Raw genomic sequence first — 22,162 nt, 5'->3', positions numbered from 1 at the left:
CTGTGGATTCAACCAACTTCAGATTAAAAACATTTGAAAACAAAATTACATCTGTACCAAACATGTACAGGCCTCTTTCTTGTCATTATTCTCTAAACAATACACATGTCTATTTACCTAGCATTTATGTTATATTAAGTACTATAAGTAATCTAGCTATTGTTTAAAATATACTGGGGAAAGTGCACAGATTAGATGCAAATACTGCAGCATTTTGTATAAGGAACTTGAGCATTCATGGACTTTGGTATCTGAGGAGGGTTCTAATCCCAGGAACAACTATATTTAACCTTTGTATACTGTAGTTTCCTGATCTATACAAAGGTGATAGTGGAGTGCCTTCTGGATTAAATGAGGTAGGGAAAAGTTAACCCTGGGCCAGATTGTGATGACCCCCGATGTCACCTGAGCATCTGTTAGTATTTTCCTCCTAGCTTCTTTATAGTCTTTTATTGGATATCTGTCAGCTAGTAATAACAATCAGTGTTTCTGAACTACTTTTCACTTTAAGGGGCTTTTGCTTTTAGCTTTATCCTCGTATTGGCCCTGAGGGGTATAATATATTATCATATCAGTTTTGTAAATGAATATACTGAGTTTACCTAAGATTATATGGCTGGTAAGTACTGAATTTAGGATGTAGATCAAAAATCTCCTTTTCTTTTATATCCTTGTTTTTAATTACACACATCCAAAGAACATGTTTATTATAGAAACATTAGAAAATACAGATAATCAAAATGAAACTTTAACAACATGATATTCATATATTTTATAAAAGAGGCTTTACACAATGCATTTTCATTTATTGTCTTTCTTAATATGTAAATATTTTCTCAGGTATGTATCTACCTAATCATTTTAGTACTTGTTTTCTAATCGAAGGGCAAGAATTATTTAACTCATTCCCTCATATATTTTTTTTCTATTTTTTTGTTTCTATTTCCATAAACAGCACTTCAGTAAAACTCCTGTGCATATACCAAAACACATCTATCTAATTATTTTCACAGGGTGGATTCCTAGATATAGGACTTCTGGGAAAGGGTTTGCACATTTCAAGGCCTCTGCTGCATGTTAACAAATTATTCTTTACCCATTTACTCCCATTTGAGGGAACTGCCAACTTACTATTGATTTATTTGTAATTTTTATTGCTAACTAGATCGAACATTTGTATATGTTGATTGTTCCTTTATATTTCTACTTTGATGATGTATCTGTTTATGCTCCTTGCCCATTATTTACTGTTGAGTGGTTCATTTATTTCTATTGATGTTTAAGTGCTATATATATTGAGCATATTAATGACTTGTCTCATGCTATTTTGGCAGTTATTCATAATCTTACAGATTATGGGCAAATTTATTTGTGTTTATAATTTTATTTTATTTAAAAACTTTTTTTTGAGACAGCGTCTCTCCCTATAACCCAGGCTGGTCTTAAACTCTCAATTCTCCTACCTCCATTTCCTGAGTGTGTGCCACCAAGCCTAGCCAAATTGTGTGTGTGATTTTTAATCTAATATAACTTGTTAAACTACATCTCCTCCATTTTGATAATTTTTTTTAATGAATGCAGAAATATTTCTTGAGTCCTGTTAAACTGACGTTACGTGATTTTCCCCAAGGCTGACTGTATCATCCCACATCTTCAGTGTCTTTTCCAGATTTTAATCTTAAATTCACTGCTGACAGGTGTGCCTATGATATTTACATTCAGGTGATGGGGAAGGAGAATCAAACTAATACTTGGTATGTACCACTGTGCACCCAGCACTGTTCTAGCTGCTATGCAATATGAAAAATGAGCTATACAATAACAATAAAAACATCATGGTACTGACACAAAAACAGACATGAAGACCAGTGGAACAGAATAGAGGACCCAGATTTGAAGCCACACAACTATAACCAACTTGTCTTTGACAAAAGCGCTAAAAATATACGATGGAGAAAAGACAGACTCTTCAACAAAAACTGCTGGGAAAACTGGATAGCAGTCTGCAAAAAACTGAAACTAGATCCATGGATATCACCCTATACCAATATTAACTCAAAATGGATCAAGGATCTTAATATCAAACCCCAAACTCTAAAGTTGGTACCAGAAAGAGTAGGAAATACTCCAGAATTAATAGGTATAGGCAAGAACTTTCTCAGTGGAACCCCAGCAGCACAGCAACTAAGAGATAACATAGATAAATGGGACTTCATAAAACTAAAAAGCTTATGCTCAACAAAAGAAATGGTCTCTAAACTGAAGAGAACACCCACAGAGTGGGAGAAAATATTTGCCAGCTACACATCAGACAAAGGACTGATAACCAAAATATATAGGGAACTTAAAAAACTAAATTCTCCCAAAATTAATGAACCAATAAAGAAATGGGCAAGTGAACTAAACAGAACTTTCTCAAAAGAAGAAATTCAAATGGCCAAAAGACACATGAAAAAATGCTCAGCATCTCTAGCAATAAAGGAAATGCAAATTAAAACCACACTAAGATTCCACCTCACCCCTGTTAGAATAGCCATCATTAGCAACACCACTAACAACAGGTGTTGGCAAGGATGCAGGGAAAAAGGAACCCTCTTACACTGCTGGTGGGAATGTAAACTAGTACAACCACTCTGCAAAAAAATTTGGAAGCTACTTAAAAATCTAAACATTGATCTACCATATGATCCAGCAATGCCACTCTTGGGGATATACCCAAAAGAATGTGACACAGGTTACTCCAGAGGCACCTACACACCCATGTTTATTGCAGCACTATTCACAAAAGCCAAGTTATGGAAACAGCCAAGATGCCCCACCACTGACGAATGGATTAAGAAAATGTGGTATTTATACACAATGGAATTTTATGCAGCCATGAAGAAGAACGAAATGTTATCATTCGTTGGTAAATGGATGGAATTGGAGAACATCATTCTGAGTGAGGTTAGCCTGGCCCAAAAGACCAAAAATCGTATGTTCTCCCTCATATGCAGACATTAGATCAAGGGCAAACACAACAAGGGGATTGGACTTTGAGCACATGATAAAGCGAGAGCACACAAGGGAGGTATGAGGAAAGGTAAGACACCTAAAAAACTAGATAGCATTTGTTGCCCTCAACGCAGAGAAACTAAAGCAGATACTTTAAAGCAACTGAGGCCAATAGGAGAAGGGGACCAGGAACTAGAGAAAAGGTTAGTTGGAGAAGAATTAACTTAGGAGGTAACACACATGCACAGGAAAACAATGCAAGTCAACTCCCTGTATAGCTATCCCTTATCTCAACTAGCAAAAACCCTTGGTCCTTCCTATCATTGCTTATACTCTCTCTACAACAAAATTAGAGATAAGGGCAAAATAGTTTCTGCCTGGTAGCGAGGGGGTGGGGGGGAGAAGGAGGAGGTGGGGGGGCAAGGGAGGGATTGTGGGAAGAGGGGAGAAATGACCAAACATTGTATACACATATGAATAAAATGAAAAATTTTTAAAAAAAGAAAGAAAAAGGAGCTATAGAGAGAAGAACCCTGACACCCTGATTCATAATTCAGTGTGTTCCATAATTTTCAAAAAGTTTGTTTTCACCTTATTATAAATAACTATTTGTCTGTTTGTGCTAGGTAAATGTAAACCTGACAACTTTTAGTGAAGGCCGTCTGCAAAAAGATAATCTTTTGCTTCTTGTTTGTTTTCCCCTCTCATTATAAGAAATACTCAAGTTTAGGAAAATATACATATTTGTGTCTTATAATATTAAGAGCTTACTACTGTTTTTCTCAGTAATTTTCATCTAATCTGTATGTTTTTATTATTTTAGGTGTGTCTTTGAAAGTAGAGTTTTATGGCTTTTTGCAAAACTTGGGACTAGAGAAAAATAATCAAGAGAACAGGTGGTCCCAACTTAGCAATGGTTCAATTTGCAATTTTGTGTATTTATTTTTATGATACTAGATATTGAATCCAGGGCTGTGTCCATGTTATGAAAGTGCTCCACCACTATGCTACATCCCCTGCCCTTGGTTTTTTGACAGGGCCTCATGCTGGCCTCAAATTTGTGATTCTCTTACCTCTGTTTTCCAAGTGCTGGGATTATAGGCACATAGCACCATACCCAGCTTCAATTTACAATTTTTTGGCATTCCTTTATGTCACAAAAGAGATGTATATTCAGTAGAAACTATAGGTTGAATTTTAAAATTTGATTTTTCCCAGGACAAGGATCAACCATACTATACTCTCACTGTGCTGGGCAGAAGCAGTGAGCAGTAGCTTCCAACCAGCCGTGCAATTACAAAGGTAAACAATTGTTATCCAACAGTTGCTAAGCTATAATGGTTGGTATGTTAGATGTACTAATGCATTTTCGGCTTGTGATATTTTCAATTTACGATGGGGTTATCAGGATGTAACCCCATTGTCATTGAAGAGCATCTGTATAAACAGACTAGGTTTTGATCTTTTTCAGCACCAATTCCTAGTCCCATGGCTTTTGGTTAATTTATTATCCCCAGGTTTTTTGTCAACAAAAGGAAAATGCTATCATATTCCACATCAAATTATGAGACAATTAGATCATTCATGAAAGCACTGCTTATTATAAGAGCCAAAGAAAGCATTTGGTTGATGATAGTATGTGAAATGGTTATTTTTTCAAATGTTCTTTAATTAAAACTTATAATAGCAATTGTTTAATAAATTGTTTAATAAAAAGGCTTCAATACTATAATCTTAGAGAGTTCTGAATAATCAGGTCTTTTGTCTTATATTAAAAGAGTTGTAGGGTTTTGAAAGAATGGTGTAATTTTGTTCTTTTGGCCTAAAATTCTATTCAAGTGGTAAACTATGCTTTTGATCAGCATTAGTCTTTTCCTGTGAGCACTTAAGCCTTTTCAGTTCTTTTCATTTTAAGGAAGAATTTAGGTGTTTTTGGCCTTTTAATTGCAAAGTATCCTTGTTAATCTTCAAGAATACATATGCCGTACAGAAAAATGTAATGGGGAAGGAGTGGAGTAACTTTGGCTATTTGCTGTTCAGATTAAAGGAATATCTAATATCACTTATTAGGTGCCACATGAAAGTATACTGGTATTAAAAGTCTTTTATTTCATGTGATAACCAGAAAATCTAGAGTTAAAGAAAGTTATCAGCATACGTAATACGTAGCAATGACTGAAACCACTGCATGTGTCCTGTTTGTTTTATGATTAGCAGCAACATTTCTTTTCAAGATATAGTTATCTGATACAGAATTTGGGTCAACAAGCCCTTGAGTATACTTAAGAATTATCTAATATAACTATAGTTTTTCATGCTTAAGACCTATACCTGTAATTAACAATAGGTATAAAAGACTTTTTTCCATTATACCACTTCTATGTGTCTTTCATCTTACTCCTGCTTGTTTAATGTCTGGTAATAGTTCCCTTTAATCATGATTGATGTCTGGAATAACTAATATTTTTTAAAACATCAGGGATTATTAGGAGTCTGGTACTAAAACATTATTAAATGTATGATAAGAATAAACCACTTTTTTATTGTTATGCTGGGTGGGGGTACATTGTGGTGCTTACAAAAGTTCTTACAATGCATCAAATATATCATACTTGTATTCACCCCCTCCACCATTCTCTTTCATCCCCTCCTCCCCTCATTCCTGGAATAGTTTCAGCAGATCTAATTTTTCCATTTATATACATGTGTACACAGTATTTGTACCATATTCACCTTCCTTCACCGTTTCGACACCTCCTCCCCACCTCCCACCAATACCAACCCTCTCCCTGGGCAGGACCTATTCCATCCTCCTGTTCTCTGATTTTGTGTGAGGAAAGAAAAGGAAAAAAAATGACATTTTTGCTGTTTAAGATAGCTACACAGGTAGTGGAATTCCTTGTGGCACTTCCATGTATTTATGTGTTATAGCCCGATTTGGTTCATCTCCTCTATTTTTCTTTTTACCTTAGTCCCTTTCTAATGGTGGTTTCAACTAGCTTAAAAATTCTGTATTCATTCATGTATAGAGAGTACATCACCATATTCACCTTCTTAACATGACCTCCCCTTGACATGAACTGTTTTTCATAGTATAGCTATATTTGTATTAGTTCTATATTCCATATATGAGAGAAAGCATGTGGGTTTTGAAATGCTCAACATCCCTGGCCATAAAGGAAATGCAGATCAAAACCATATGAATATTCTACCTCACTCCTGGTAGGTGGTAGAATGGCTACCATCAAGAACACAAACAATAACAAATGTTGGAGAAGATGTGGGGGAAAAGGACCTCATATGCTGTTGGTAGGAATGTAAATTAGTATAAACACTATGGGAAACAGTAAAGAGTCTCCTTAAAAAACTAAAAATAGAACTGACATACGATCCAGCAGTTCCACTCCTAGCAATATACCCGAAGGAATGTGAATCATGTTACAACAAAGGCACCTGCACTCCCATGTTTATTGCAGCATTATTCACAATAGCTAAGCTATGAAAATGGCCAAGATGCCCCCCCACTGATGAATGGATTAACAAAATGTGACATTTATACAACAGAATTTGATTCAGCTACAAAGAAGAATGAAAATTTGACATTTGCAAGTAAATGGATAGAACTGGAGAATATCATCTGAAGTGAATTTAGCCATGTTCAGAAGGCCATAAACCACTTTCATATATGTTGGTAGGAGTAGAGTGCATTTACATAACTAAAGTAATTCATTTTTAGTATCCTATGTTTGTTGGTCATCTAAACCTAGTTGTCTTTCAGGTTCCTCTTTCATCAAGACCTCCAGGATATTTGCTTTTTTCCCTCTTCTTTCACACTATTACAGTTTAATAATATATCAAATAGATTAGTACTTGTCATGTTAACTACATTAACAAAAAGTGAAATGAATGTAAAAATCCACCTATATACCTACCTGTACCTGAATAAATCACTATGTAATTCATAATTATATGTATAGCAATGAAAGAAGACTATACAAATTGATGTCTACTGAGACTATGACATACCAATTCTTTTTTTTTTTTTTTTGGAGGGAAAGTAAAGGTTTATTAGGACATCATTAGAGAAAAGTGACAGGCAACCAGACAAGGGAGCATAGTGCAGCAAGACAAGATTGAATGTAGGTTTTGTATTTTGGGTTAGGCTACTTTTGATTGGCTGTCTCCTTTTGAGGGACCTATTGACTGATTGTTCCTTGGATCATGATTTGAGTGGCACTTATGTGGGAATATCTTGTGAGCCTGGCTTTCACTTCTGCATTCTATCTGGCTCATTTTGTGTGCTTGGCTGACCTCTAAATTCAACTGGACCTTGGCATTTTTCTGTCTAGCATGTCTCCTTAAAGGGAGGTGCCTCTTCCATATTATCTCCTCACAGAACAACAAAACCAATCTTGGTTTAAATAGAGCACATGTCTCATCTTGCAACTGCTTTCTACTGGGTAGAGTCATAGTGATGTCCCTGACTATTAATTTGTTGTTCTGGCAGAGAGATATGGAACAGTTTATAGGATCTAATTGAATACTGGAATAAAAATGTTTGGAATGGATGGGGATGTGGCTCAAGTGGTAGAGCATACCTTCCTAGTAAGTGTGAGGCCCTAAGTTTAATCACTATTACTTCCAAAGAAATATTGTATGGAAGCCTGGTCCAGGGAACTGGACCAGAGTCACTGGTGGTTCAGACAGTAGAGGGTGGAACCCATGTTGTAGCATCATCTGTAATTTTATGGAAGAAGCAAATCTGGTAAGAAGGTTAATAAAGTAATATGCAGTAGTGAAAAGCAGTAAAATAGACACTAGAAGTCACAAGAAGGGGGAGAAATCAGGCCATGACCAGGTGTTTTTCCATGAGAGACATCCTTGAGTGGCCTGTTGTCTTAAGTTGAGAGTCTTGGTTGGTTAATTTATTAATGTTAGTTTAAACTTGTCCTGATTTATTAACCCAAAAGCAGCAGTCTTAAGCATATCACAGGTTTCCCCTTGGGTGGCAGTGAGCATATCCAAGCCCCTTCTGTTCTGTAGAACCACAGCTGCTAAAGGACTCAGTTTACCCCTGTAAATTCATGAGGGTTTGGGCTATAGTGTCTAGGGCATCAGCCTTTTTTTCTCTCTTTTTTTTATTGTTTTATTATTCATGTGTGCATACAAGGCTTGGGTCACTTCTCTCCCCATCCCCCACCCCCTCCCTTACCACCCACTCCACCCCCTCCCTCTCCCCCACACCCCCTCAATACCCAGCAGAAACTATTTTGCCCTTATCTCCAATTCTGTTGAAGAGAGAGTATAAGCAATAATAGGAAGGAACCAGTGTTTTTGCTGGTTGAGATAAGGACAGCTATACAGGGAGTTGACTCACATTAATTTCCTGTGTGTGTGTGTTACCTTCTAGGTTAATTCTTTTTGATCTAACCTTTTCTCTAGTTCTTGGTCCCCTTTTCCTGTTGGCCTCAGTTGCTTTTAAGGTATCTGCTTTAGTTTCTCTGCATTAAGGGCAAAAAATGCTAGCTAATTTTTTAGGTGTCTTACCTATCCTCACCCTCTCTTGTGTGCTCTTGCTTTTATCATGTGCTCAAAGTCCAATCCCCTTGTTGTGTTTGCCCTTGATCTAATGTCTGCATATGAGGGAGAACATACGATTTTTGGTCTTTTGGGCCAGGCTACCCTCACTCAGAATGATGTTCTCCAATTCCATCCATTTACCGGCGAATAATAACATTTCGTTCTTCTTAATTTCTGCATAAAATTCCATGGTGTATAGATACCACATTTTCTTAATCCATTCGTCAGTGGTGGGGCATCTTGGCTGTTTCCATAACTTGGCTATTGTGAATAGTGCCGCAATAAACATGGGTGTGCGGGTGCCTCTGGAGTAACCTGTGTCACATTCTTTTGGATATATCCCCAAGAGTGGTATTGCTGGATCAAATGGTAGATCAATGTTTAGCTTTTTAAGTAGCCTCCAAATTTTTTTCCAGAGAGGTTGTACTAGTCTACATCCCCACCAACAGTGTAAGAGGGTTCCTTTTTCCCCACATCCTCGCCAACACCTGTTGTTAGTGGTGTTGCTAATGATGGCTATTCTAACAGGGGTGAGGTGGAATCTTAGTGTGTGAGAACTCACCTACTCCATCAAAAGACCAAACTTAAAAATCCTGGGCATTGAAGAAGGAGAAGAGATGCAAGCGAAGGGAATGCGTAATATATTCAACAAAATAATAACAGAAAATTTCCCAAATCTAGAGAAAGATATTCCCATATAGATGCAAGAGGCCTCCAGGACACCAAACAGACCAGATCAAAATAGAACTACCTCACAACATATCATCATTAAAACAACAAGTTCAGAAACTAGGGAAAGAATATTGAAGGCTGTAAGAGAGAAAAAAACAAATAACATACAAAGGTAAACCCATCAAAATCACAGCTGACTTCTCAACAGAAACATGTAAAGCAAGAAGAATGTGGGGTGAGATCTTCTGGGCACTGAATGAAAATAACTTGAACCCCAGGGCATCAGCCTTTAGTGACATATTTTTGTCCTGTCCCTATGCTTGGAGTAATTTTGAGGTCTTTTAGCAGATATATGAGTTGGATAGCCTTCCTATTTTTAAGAGGCTGTGAATGTCCATACAAATGAAGGGGCATTTGGGTTTTCCCTGAAAGGTGATAGAAATGCTAGTTTTTGTCCATTTGGAAGGTAGACAGGCATGGGCTTTAATGTTAGACAACCATGCTTATGAACCATTTCTTTACAACCTCTAGTTTTAGTTTTGGAAGGACTTGCGCAAGTGACTCCATTTGGAATCTGACAACTTCCCTCTTGTTTTAAAATTTTTTCTTTTGAAATTTTGAACTCTTTTTTTTTGTTGTTTGTTTGTTTGTTTGTTTTTGGAATGGTCCTTTGTTGCTGGAATAAGGTTTGTCCCAGAAGGTCTTTCATTGTTGCCGGGATGAGATATCGTGTATACCAGTTGTTTATAAATGGAAATTTCCTTTCTTTTACAAAAGGAAAACTTATACCCTGTTTTTAGAGCTTTTCCTGAATCTGCTGGTTCTCAGTGGTCTTTAGCTCAAAATAATTCATGTGCTGAAGAGGAATATTTTGGGGTGGTATATTCTGGTACCCTTTGCTGCCTCTTATAGTAGTTATGTTGCACAGAAAAATCCCCTCCTTCCTTCTCAAGTTTCTTAAGCTGAGCTGAGAAACTAAAAACTATAACATATGCTTTCTTAACTATTTTTATAAGTACATATTTCCTTTAAGTGATATTTTATAATGTTAACAAACTCTCATTTTTTATTTATTCATTGGTTGACCACCAAGCGCTTGAAGATATGCCAAGGGACAGGGTCTACTTGCAAAAATAACTCAGAGGAACCTACTAGAGTTGGATCAAGGAGAGAATCTTTGTCATGCCAGTGGGTTCAGAAAGTTGTATACAGCCAGAGTTGAAAGAGTCTCTAAGGTGATCACTCTCATTTCACAGAAAAAGAGCCAGCCCATAATATTCTCCCAATTCCACAGAGCAGTCCCTTTAGGGTTTGTACTATTTGTGATTATTTTCTGATGGTGGTGAGCAATTCTAAGAGCTAGGTGTCTGGAGAGCAATTCTACCCTTTCTTCACATGGCTGTGCTTCCTAATGCTCCACCAAGTTGGCCTACCTCTGAATCTATTTATAGATTCTGAAGAGGAGAAAGACAGGAAGGAGACTGGCCTGGATCTCCCTGGGCTCATAGGAAGAGTTAAGAGCCTGGGGTTAGGAAGGAATCCACATTCTAGATTGGAGAAAAAGTTCAAGGAGGCTGGAGGAGGGAAAGGTATATTTGGCTAGAACTTTCAAGTAGCCATGGTATACACTGAACACATTATCAGGGGAACTTTTTATAAAAACAAATGTATTTGCCCATACCTTTAATTTTAATATGTTATGTAATAGCAAATGATATGTAGAAAAATAGTAAATAAGAGTTTTTCTTTTTTTAATTTTAATTTTTATTATTGTTGTACTGGGGGTACATCATGACATTTACAAAATAGGTCATAGTTGGATTCACCTCCTCCATCATTCTCTTTTATTCCCTCCTGCTTCCATTCCTGGAATAGTTTCAACATGTCTCATTTTTCCATTTTCATACATGAGTATATAGAAGACAATTTTTTCCCATGGTGATTCATCCTTAGCTCATTTTGATTCTCCTTTAAAATGGTGTCCATTTCACGAAACTTTATAAGATGTCAAAGATTAAAATTAGAGATAATTTTGTAGAAGAGCTAATTTAGTGAGTTGTTCTCCAAATAATAAATGACTATAGAAGGAAATTTATGTTATGATTGTCAATGATCATGTTGGAAATGTCTGAAAATACCAAATTAGATGTGTTCCTTTAATTGTGAAGTATTTTAAATTTTACAATTCTTGTTCTCAATTTGCCTGGTTATTGGGAGTATTTTTTAAAAATATGGCTCTCAGAAGAATAAGACTTTTCACCTTCCCATAATAAAAGACACTCCTTATAGTTTTAAAGTTGAAGTGTCCATCTCTGTTTAGTATTTTTGTTAAGCTATAACATCCTGGAATTTATAACAGATTCTGAAAGGAAACTGTAGCAACAATAGGTTGCTAAGCAAGTCTCTTAGCTAGTTAAACAATATGCGTAGAATTATTCTGACCACCTGTGCTGCTCAATTTTGATGAATCAATTAAAAATGATGCCCACTTTTAGGCTTACATTAGAAATAGATGAAAGTATAGATATTCTATTTATAATAATTAAAAAGAACTAAAAGCTGTAATTGTATGAAAAGTGTTTGAAACAACCTAATAGTTATAACAATGATAGACTGAATTATGACATATTACATGAATATTATACAGTCATTTTAGTTGAGGGCTTGTGTACAATATAAAAATACTATATTTAGTCAGACTGAAAATCATAGTTCTCTTTTTCATATAAATTAGCAGAAAAAGGCAGGAGTTAACATATTTCTTTCATAAGTACTTTTACCCTATTATCACTTTTCAAAATAAAACCGAGACAGAAGGAAGCTTAGTTAGCTTATCCGGATTGTAATTAATTATGCCACTTGCATGTATTAGAAAATGGGAGCTAGACTCTTTAATGAGAGTTGTCAAGCATAGTCATGGACCAGGTCCCAGAATGTTGCTCAAATAATTTATTTTTCTGTTTAGAATTACATCAATGATTAAAAACAAAGGCAAGGGTGGGGAGTAGGAACTAAATGAGTAAGTGTATATAGCCAAGGAGCAATTTCAAACCTGAAAACTACATCCTGTCTGTATTTCAATTATACTAATCCTGAGGCTCCTGTAACAATCCATTTTCATTTCCTACTAACATTCATTGTTTCTGCATGCTATTTTTCTACTAGTTTTCAGAAACCTGCTCCTTGAATAGAAACTCATTTTTGTGTATATACTTGGCTAAGAGGTACTTGATTTTTAACTTAATTTCATTAACCATGTTTGGAAGTAGAATCTCTATGAATGACAATTTAAATTGTATTTATAGTTTAGATCATTATAGCTTTATTTTACCAAATCTTACTTTTTCCCTTTGACCATCTGATACCTTATTTTTTTTACTTCAACCTTTAATTAGCTATTATTGATTCTCAAACATATTTTGTATCTTAGCTTTTGAATCTCCAATACTGTGAAAAAAACCTTAAAATTAAAAAAAAAACATCGATTATCATTGCATGTTAAAAGAACATGGTATCAGCTGAGCATTGGTGATTCATGCCTGTAGTCCTAGCAACTCAGGAGGCTGAGATCAGGAGGATCATAGTTTGAAACCAGCCAGGGTAACTAGTTCACAAGACCCTATCTTGAAAAAACCCATTTAAAAAAAAGGGCTGGTGGAACGCCTCAAGATGTAGGCTCTGAATTCAAACCCCAGTACCACAAAAGAAAAAAAGAAAGAAGAAAAAAAAAGGTCATGGTTTCAGAATGGTAATATGTCTGCCTCCTTGGGATTTTAAAGCCTTAGCATCATGAAAACCCAGAATGTGCTCTTTAAATGTAGCTGAGTATGCTCTTCATTCTTGTCTTTTTATCCAGCTGGAATGCTTGCTGATTCTTCTGCAAACTTCTAAGACTGAAACCCCAAGGAACCCAGCTGGAGAATGCCATCTGAACGCTGCTTCAGGTATACCTTGTAGAAATGTGCTTTCTTGGTGTAGTGAGCCCTGAAATGGTCACATTGCACAGAACAGGGACTGAATACAAATTGGAAGGAATGAATAACCAGCCAGACCTTTTGTGATTTTGGATGGTAGTACAAGGACTAACCACTAAGACCTAGTTGTTGGTCAATCTTAGAAAAGCTTCATGTTTCTTTGAATGATGCTACTTTTTAAAATTCTCTATTTCAAGATGCTAACCTCTCTTGAACAAAAGGTATACTACTATAAAGGTATATAACTTAAACAAAAACAATCAGAAAACTATACATGCATATGAACATTGTCCCCTTTAAAACAATAACTCTGGAGAGTGCAATGCTTAGCCTCAAAATCCTGGTAACATTTTCTTAATGTCTGTTTCTCCTATAAATATCTATTTTATGAAGGTAGGATTCTTATCTGTTTTATACATAACTGAATCTTCTGTATCAAGTAGAGGTAGTTTTTGTATTTGTTTGTTTTGCTTGCTTATTTTTGAGACAGGGTCTTTCTAAAAGCCCACGGTGGCCTTGACCTCAAGATATACTTGCCTCATCCTCCAGAGTGCTGGGATTACAGGCCCATGCCATAATGCTGGGCTTCTTTTAATAATTCATTTATTTAAAGATGTCCTTTGAGCCAAGTGCTTTACTTGATGTAGAGGACCTAGCTATGAATAAGACAGATAAGTTTCCTGACATCATAAAATGGATATTTTGTGGGAGAAACAAACATTAAACAAATAGTCACACCAGTAACCAGAAAATGTAATTGTAAAAGCGTGTTCTGAAGGAAAAGTACAGGATAAATACAGTAAGAACACTCCTCCCTGAGGGCGTGCTCTCTAACCTGAGAACTGAAGGATAGGATAAACTGGAAAGATGCCCTGAGGCAGGAAGGAGGTTGGCACATTCTGAAACCTGAGGGGCAGCCAAGAAGAAAATGTGTGGTATTCATTTGAGTATTCTCAGTGGAGGCAAATCTTCTTCATCATTATCTGAGGACATAATCAAAAGGTCTTCAGTGCAAAGAATATGTGATATGGTAACCCTGCAGAAAACATTTCTTAGTGTTAAAGATTGGATATGTCTATTAAGTAATAATCTTTCTTCCATAACTCTGAAGCTATTAGAGATGACCAGTTCCAAAAATATGTTCAGAAATGGTGAAGTGAAATGCCTCTCTCCATATATTTGTTGCATTCAATCAGTGTTTCTCAATGGGAGATGAGTATACATTCTGCAATGTCTAGTGACATTGGGGATACAATTGGTATTTAGTAGGTGCAGGCCAGGGATCCTGCTAAATGTCTTATAATGTATTAGACAGCTCCCTACCAATTTTACTCAGAATAGTATTGAGGCCAAGAAACCCTACTCTAGACGTGGTTGGTGTCCAACCAATATAGCACATGGGGACCATGGTATCTGTCTGCCACTGCCTCTGTCAAGTGATGTATCTCTTACTACTAGGATCAGTGTGAACACTTAAAATGACTTTTTACTTTCAGTCTGTCATCCCTGTTTTATCAATCAACTCTCATCCTACTGTTACCTGCCTTCCACAGTGCAATCTTCTCTATAATGGTTTGCTTCAACCCAGAGCACTCCCTTTCCAACCCCTCAAAATCTTTACCATGCCACGTGGAAAACATGCAAGATAACCATATGCTTTCTTACATCATCTCCCTTGTTCCTGAGTTCATTGAAACCTGACCTCCCCTGAAGACCATTTCTTTTGCAGCTCTCTCAAGTGGTAGCATTATTTCCTCCCAACTCATGTATTTCAGGGCTTCGTACAGAGATATGTGCCATGCTGGGGCATAGATTTGCTTCTAGATTACTTCTCAGACTGGTTGTTTGAGAATGCCACAGCAAAAACAACAAAGACATGCTCTTCTGAAGGTAGTACTCTTATCTCTTTCACTTTCTCCTCTTCCTAGCTGTGGTCAAGGTCCTTTCTCTCCCTTCACTGAGTACATTAGCACCTGGCTTGAAGTCTTCCTCTCCATCACAAGCACTACAACCTTTCAGGGCTCTTTTCACATTAGCATGGAAGATCTGCACAGTATCATGGCCCTTGAGACCTCAACCTGCTTATCTTCAAAGACATGCAGGAGAATAGCAAATGCTATTCTTCCCTTTTTACCGGATAACATGGTCTACCCTTCAGCCTACAGCTCAAGTATTTGTCCTTCAGGAAGGCCAGGTTACTTAATGTGTGACTGCCCTGCTAAACAGAATGTTCCATGACGACTGCTACCATTTCTGGTTTGCTCATCATTTTATCCCCAGTACCTAGCACAATAAGGCTGATTAAATATTTGGTAAATGAATGAGGAGAGGGAGGATACAAAGCTATTCATTTATAATTTTCTTTCTGTATAGTCTTCAGTATTTCTTAATCCTCTTCCAAGTGTATTGTATTTTCTTTTCTATTAATATGACCATTGCTATTCATTGTTATCATTCACTTTCAAGAGCTTACAAAATATAAAGTATGTGTTAGTTACTTTTCTTGCCACTGACAAAATGCCTGAAATAAACAACTAAGGAGGAAGGATTTATTTTGGCTTATTGTTTCAGAGAGTTCAGACCATGGTTGCTTGGTCCCATGTGTTTTAGCATAGTATTATGGCAGCAGTACCATGTAGCACAGGAAGTTTTTTGGAAGTTTTTTTTTTTTTTTCCCATCTCATTGTGGATGAGAAGCAGAGAAAGAGAATAAAGGAAGGAACTGGGAAAAGATATAGTCCCCAAAGACATGTCCCCAGTCATGTACATCCTTCAAGTAGGCCGTACCTCCTCCTATAATGCCATCATATTATAACTCCATCAAGGGATTAATCCATTCATTAGGAAAGAGCCCTCATAATCTGATCATCTCTGGAAATGTCCTCACAGACACATCAGAGGTGTGTTTTACTATCTCCTAAGCAAATATCATTCCAATCCAACTGATAATTGAGATTAACCATCACAAAGTATGTTATAAAAAAAATTTAAGTTCCACTATAGACTCCCTTAAAAATAGTTCTTTTAATATTAATGTATTTGTATAAAAATATTTAGAACATGTTATTGAAGTGATTAGGACACTCTCTTGATATTTTATCCATAGACTAAATTGAGATAATCAGACGTAATTCTGTTGCCATTCAGAATTTTTGTCTAGTAGTTTTTTGTTGTTGTTGTTGGTGGTGGTGGTAGTGGTGTCATTGCTAAGAAGCAAGGCATCAGAAAGAAAAAATAAAAAGAAGTGAGACTCCATTGATGGTTTTTTAGATGTAAGAGTATAAATTCTTATTGATAGAGTTACTTGAAAACCACTTGCATAGTTTTTGTCTATTGAGTTCCCTAGAAACTTGAATAGTAGATAAACATTGATCCAGAAATTCACCTGAATTTTTTTCATTTGAAATGCCGATGTGTAAAACCATATAACTGGCAGGGTGCTAGTGTCTAATACCTGTAATCCTGGTTACTTGGAAGACTGGTTGGAAACCAGTCCAGGCAAAACATTCATGAGACCACATCTCAACCACTAGCTGTGTGTGGTGGTACACGTCTGTCATCCGAGCTATGCAGAAGACTGGGATCGGGAGGATCTCAGTTCCAGGCTAGCCTGGACAAAAATGTTATTGAGACTACATCTCAACAAAAAAAGGTTGGGCATAGTGGTGCATGCTTGTCATCCCAGTAGGATTATGGTCCAGGCTAGCCTACACAAAAAGCAAGACCCTGTCTTCAAAATAACCAGAGCAAAAAGGGATGGAGATGTGGCTCAAGCTGTAGAGCATCTGCCTAGCAAGCACAAAGTCCTGAGTTCAAACCCCAGTACCAATAACTAACTAAATAGATACATAAATAAGTAAGATCATTTAGCTGTCTTGGAATTTACATCTTAAAAACTGATTGAACTTAGTCAAACTTTATCCTATGGAAAATGAGAGTGTGTGATTTCTGTGATCAAAAATGTTAACTCCATGGAACTCAAAGTAGTAATTTGCACTAAGGCAGTGATTCACTCTGAGGAGGGTGTACATCGTGCTCTGCATTTGATTTATTAGTTTTTGTGATTGGTTCCTAAATGAAAGTTATAGGCTTGAAGTCATGAATAGTCTTATTCCCTCTGATTTCATTTATTAAGCTCCCCATTGCTGAATACTGACATTTGGCTGATCAGGTGGTTGTTCCCGGCATTACTAAAAAGCAATCTGCTGCTCAGGGAGTCTGGGACTTCCCAGTTGCACCAGGGCCTAAGCTGGGCCCTGTGAGATCCAGGAATAGCAATCCTCATTGGCAGCTGGACTGGGGTACCTGAAGCCCTTATTAGGTTCAGGTGAAAAGAAATAAAAGAACCTATTTCCCTGGGAACTTGTGGACAGACAAATAGAACCATGATGGGGACATGAGGGTGAGGCTCAAGTGGTAGGGTGCCTACGTCGAACCAAAATGGGAAGCATATATAATTTAAAGTCACATTTAAAAAAAAAAGGTTAAAAGAAACAGGTCAATTTAATTTTTGCAATGTATTTCATATAACCCAATGTGCCCAAAGATATAAAAATCTGCACATGTAATTAGCATTGAATAATGAGATAGTTTTCATTCTTTTTTTGCAGTACTGGGGCTTGAACTCAGGACCTACACCTTGAGCTACTCCAAGTGTTAAGTGTTTTCAAGATAGGGTCTCACGAACTATTTGCCTAGACTGGCTTCCAACCGTGATCCCCCTGATCTCTGCCTCCTAAGTAGCTAGGATTATAGCAGTGAGGCACTGGTGCCCCACCATTCTCTTTTTTCATATTGCCTTTGATATCCAGTGTACCTTTTTCCTTTCCTAAAATTTAATTTTAGCTGGAACATAAAAATATGAATCTGTATATATTACTGTTATACTACATAATAGTTTTGTTTTCGGTGGTACTGGGTTTTGAACTTGGTCTCGAACTTGGTTTCATGCTTACTGTACCACTTCTGCCACACCTCCAGCCCAAAGTTTTGATACCCAAATGTACCGCATAATGTTTAAATAAGGTTAAACATATTTATATCCTCAAACATTTATCATTTCTTCTTGGTGAAAACTTTCAAAATCCTTTCTTCTAGCTTTTTGGATTGTATGGTATATTATTTTACTATAGTCACACTACTGTGCAATAGCACACCAAAACTTTGTACTCCTTTCTACCTGTAGTTAGTACCACTGATAAAGATTTCTCCATCCTATACTCCCCTCTACTCTCCCTGGTCTCTAGAAGCGGCCAGCCATTCTTCTCTTAACGTCTGTGAGATCATGTGGTGCTTGAGGGTACATTTTATTCTACAAGCACATCTCAATTTGGTCTACCCATATTTGTGGTGCCTAGCCACATGTGGATAGTGGTTCCCATACTAGACAGTGCACTTCCTGCAGTAGTCAGAGAAAAGGATATTGAGGTTGCATTGCGTAAGCCATAACACTTTCTGCACTGCACTGTTTATAAATTTTCAAAGGCAAATTTCTTCCATAAAAATTTTTCCTGATTTTAGGATAGTACTTAAATTTGTATGCCCTTGAGAAACATAATGTCCTATAATTTAGGAAGTTTTAAGATATGTATGTTTGTTTCCTAAGTAGTGAAGGGGCATTCCTCTAATTTGGGAGGTGTAGTTTGCCAATTTGACGTACAGTTTGATGCTGAAGGACCTGATTGCAAGTGTGTGTCTTCTCCCCACTCTAAGCATGATACATGCTGGTTTTTGATTCATCCCCTCTCTAGTTTATGATCGTTATTTGGTAAGTGAGCCTGTGACCTTCCAGCTATGTTCTGTAGCCACATGAGCTTTAGGGTTTAGAAGGTTGAGGTCTTCTGCAGATTTAAATCTGAGAGTTGAGTGGGAAGTTACTTTGAGAATACAGTAATGACTTGTTGATTAATAGGCCTTTATTTCTTGCCAAATGTTGCAGTATTTGTTTCTGCTTTTAAGAATTCCTAACATATTGGTTCCAAAACATTTGGGAACTTGTGCCAAGTGTTGTCTTAAACATTTAGAGTGTTATGTTCTTTAAGCTTGAGTATTTTGGGCCAAGCTGAATGATCCTGTGAAATTGTGGAGCATCACTATTGTTTCAATTTTGAGCCTTTTATTCTTTGCCAAATTTCAGTTTACAGTTGCTCTTTTTCTGGAGAGATATATTCACTTTCAACAGATATCTAAAATGCAAATACTGATTCAGGCTTAATAAAAAGGACAGAAATTGCAGCACTATATTTGGAAAATGAGTAAGGAAGCATTTTAAGAAAAATATTTTCATTTGTTCTTGTTCTACTACCAATGAGACTTCAAAATACATTTATTTAGCATTTAATGTAATATACAAGGGGAGAAAGGAAGTTATGAAAGTTTCAAATACATTTTCTAAGGTTATAATAGTAAGATCCATTTTCTATCCCAAAACTTTTAGTCATAGTACAAAAATAAATGTTTTTGAAGTATGATTTCAAATAGTTTCTTATTGTTATCTCATAGTGTTATGTTCATGTATTCTAAATGTTCTAAAGGGGTGATTTTGAGATTAAGCAATATAAATATAAAATTAATAGGGATTTTTGTAATTTTGTCCTCTTAGGCATAAATTTTGGTGATTTCCTTTACAGAATATCTTTTCTTTAAGTAGCAGAAAGAATTATACTATTGTGTTCTTGGCGTTATGTTTTCAAATGCTTGATGTCAGACTTTTGATTTTCTTATCTGTAAAATACAGATAACAATGGTACCTGCCTTCTAGGGCTATCATGAAAATTAAATGAATTAATAATTATAAGCCACTGATAATATTTCATTGAACATAGTGAGCATTATGTATTTGTTAAATGTGTAAAAGTGTCATCCTTTTAGAAAGGATTTTTCAAAGACTGTCCTAAAGCTGTACTTAGCTGATATATTCCATTACTATTCTGTTTCCTGATTTTGTTGATTAATGGTAATTAATCTCTACTTTAGGTTTTACATAGAAATTTATTTTTAAAAAGTATTTATGTGTCTGAATGTGCTTCCAATTACTGACTTAAAAGTCTGTGTATAGCTAGAGTCAGTAGGAGTATATTCAATGCATTGCATTAACCACTTCAAAACTCACTGCCTTCTTTGTGTTGTTAATACTCCTCCCACCTTCCCATGAGAGCTTCCTATATCATCACCTCCTGTCAAGTTATTTTCTTTCTATAATTCTGACATTACTGATGCTTCCCAGTCAAAAACGTCTGATAGGTTTACTGACTACACTCTGGCATTTCATGGGAAGCATTTGGTAAGGTGACTTATGCTTCATTGTAAATTACCAGCAAACTGGCACATAGGCTGGGCAAAACCCTATCAACTAAACCAACCACATAAGCAAGACTGGTAGTGACTCTGGCTCTCCTGCACAGCTATTTCATGCTCAGAAGGTGAGGGATCGAGTGCAGGAATTATCAGTATGGAAGAGACCATCCTCAGTCATCCTTAAGGTATCTTTACTCAACTTTCAGAAAAATTTGCTCTTTAGAGACAGGGCTTGATTGTACTTGTTCTCTTTCTGGGAGTTACTCGTTACTAGGATAGCTCACCAATTGTAGTCCTGTTCTGAGATTTTAGAGCACTGTGGACATTTATTGTTGATATAAGCTGGAATTGTCCATAGCTGTCATTAAGTTCATTTTTCATTTTGTGTTTATGGTATTACTTCTACAATTATTTTAGGGAATTCTCAAGTTTTCCTAGTAGTTTTTAAGTACATAGAATAAATATTTTAGGGTAGGATAGAGAGCAAAGGGCGAGTGGTTTCATAATGGGTAAGCTTAACAACTCACAAAATAGAAAAATAAAATCTTATAGTCATTAATAAATCCATAAGTTTATTTTAATGATCACATGTAGACATGAAATTCTAGTAATTTAGGTATATTTTACTTTCAATTTCTGTTTTATATTTACAAAGACATCCCTTTTGATGTTCTCCTTGTGATGCATAATTTCCTAAGTTTAATAACAAGGCTGCTGTGGTTTAATTGCCTCTTGAGTGGAATGGTCACCTACAGTACTTTTTTCCCTAACCAACATTTGCTCAGTTTTATTGTATTTATTAGGAGTGTTGTGTCCTGGAGAGGCATGGTAAGTTATAAGGCTGGAAAAAGAATCAGAGTCAGAGAGGGGTCATAAAGTGGGGTCAGTTTCTGTCTTCAAGATGTCAATCTCTCTCTCTCCCTTCCCCACCTCTCTCTGTCTCTCTCTCTCACACACACACATCTCAAGGAAGTTTTGCAGTGAGGAGACAGGGACACAGAAGCAGGCTCATATAAAGACACAGATGGACACACACAAACAAATTCAGAAAGAGGGGCACTAGCAGGAGAGAGAAACTTTCTCTGTGGGGAAGAGGAAGGAATCAGAGAGAAAAACAAGAAAATAGCAGAGAGAAAAATGTGGAAACATGAAGGTCAAACTCATACAGTGCTCTAGAATCCAAGTTCCCCCAGTTGGTGTTGAGGAATGAGAGAGCATCTGGTAAGCTGGGCTAGAAAAGGAAGAAAGCTGACTCGATTGCTCTCCTTTGTAGTATCCAAGAAATGCTGACAGGCCAGAGGCTCTGCCACTCGGAATCTCACAACGACAGCGTCCTGGCAGCGCTGAATCAGCAAAGAAGTGATGGCATCCTTTGTGATGTCACCCTGATTGCTGAGGAACAGAAATTCCATGCTCACAAGGCAGTCCTAGCAGCATGCAGCGACTATTTCCGGGTAAGTTAAGGTAGATTGTTTGTTTTTCATAGGATACCAATAAACAGAGAATGACAGTGTTTCCTGACCTGTCAGTCAACCATGAGTCAATTAGATGCTAGTCTCAGAGTTATGAACCTTGAGGGGAGGTGGTGTTTTTTCCTGGACAAAATGAGATTTGGGCTCCCATTATGATAACTCCCTGGGCTGGAC

General features: G+C 36.7%; 1 protein-coding gene across 5 annotated transcripts in view; it reads left to right on the top strand.

The window, feature by feature from the left end:
- Klhl32 (kelch like family member 32) overlaps nucleotides 1-22,162 on the top strand; it is a 190,274-nt gene that overhangs the window by 35,239 nt on the left and 132,873 nt on the right. For 4 of the 5 annotated variants that reach the window (XM_074077905.1, XM_020187154.2, XM_074077902.1 and 1 more), the window contains exons 2-3: nucleotides 13,103-13,190; nucleotides 21,790-21,970. In XM_074077905.1, the coding sequence (XP_073934006.1) occupies nucleotides 13,168-13,190; nucleotides 21,790-21,970 (204 nt within the window). In that variant the 5' untranslated portion in view covers nucleotides 13,103-13,167. The remainder of the gene's footprint in view (nucleotides 1-13,102; nucleotides 13,191-21,789; nucleotides 21,971-22,162) is intronic. The other variant, XM_074077904.1, reaches the window with a different exon arrangement.

The sequence above is a fragment of the Castor canadensis genome, chromosome 1 (assembly GCF_047511655.1).
Source record: "Castor canadensis chromosome 1, mCasCan1.hap1v2, whole genome shotgun sequence".
In the NCBI taxonomy this organism is placed as follows: Eukaryota; Metazoa; Chordata; class Mammalia; order Rodentia; family Castoridae; genus Castor; species Castor canadensis.
The sequence above is the reverse complement of the archived record's forward strand: the minus strand, read 5'-3'. Positions and strand labels throughout refer to the sequence as shown.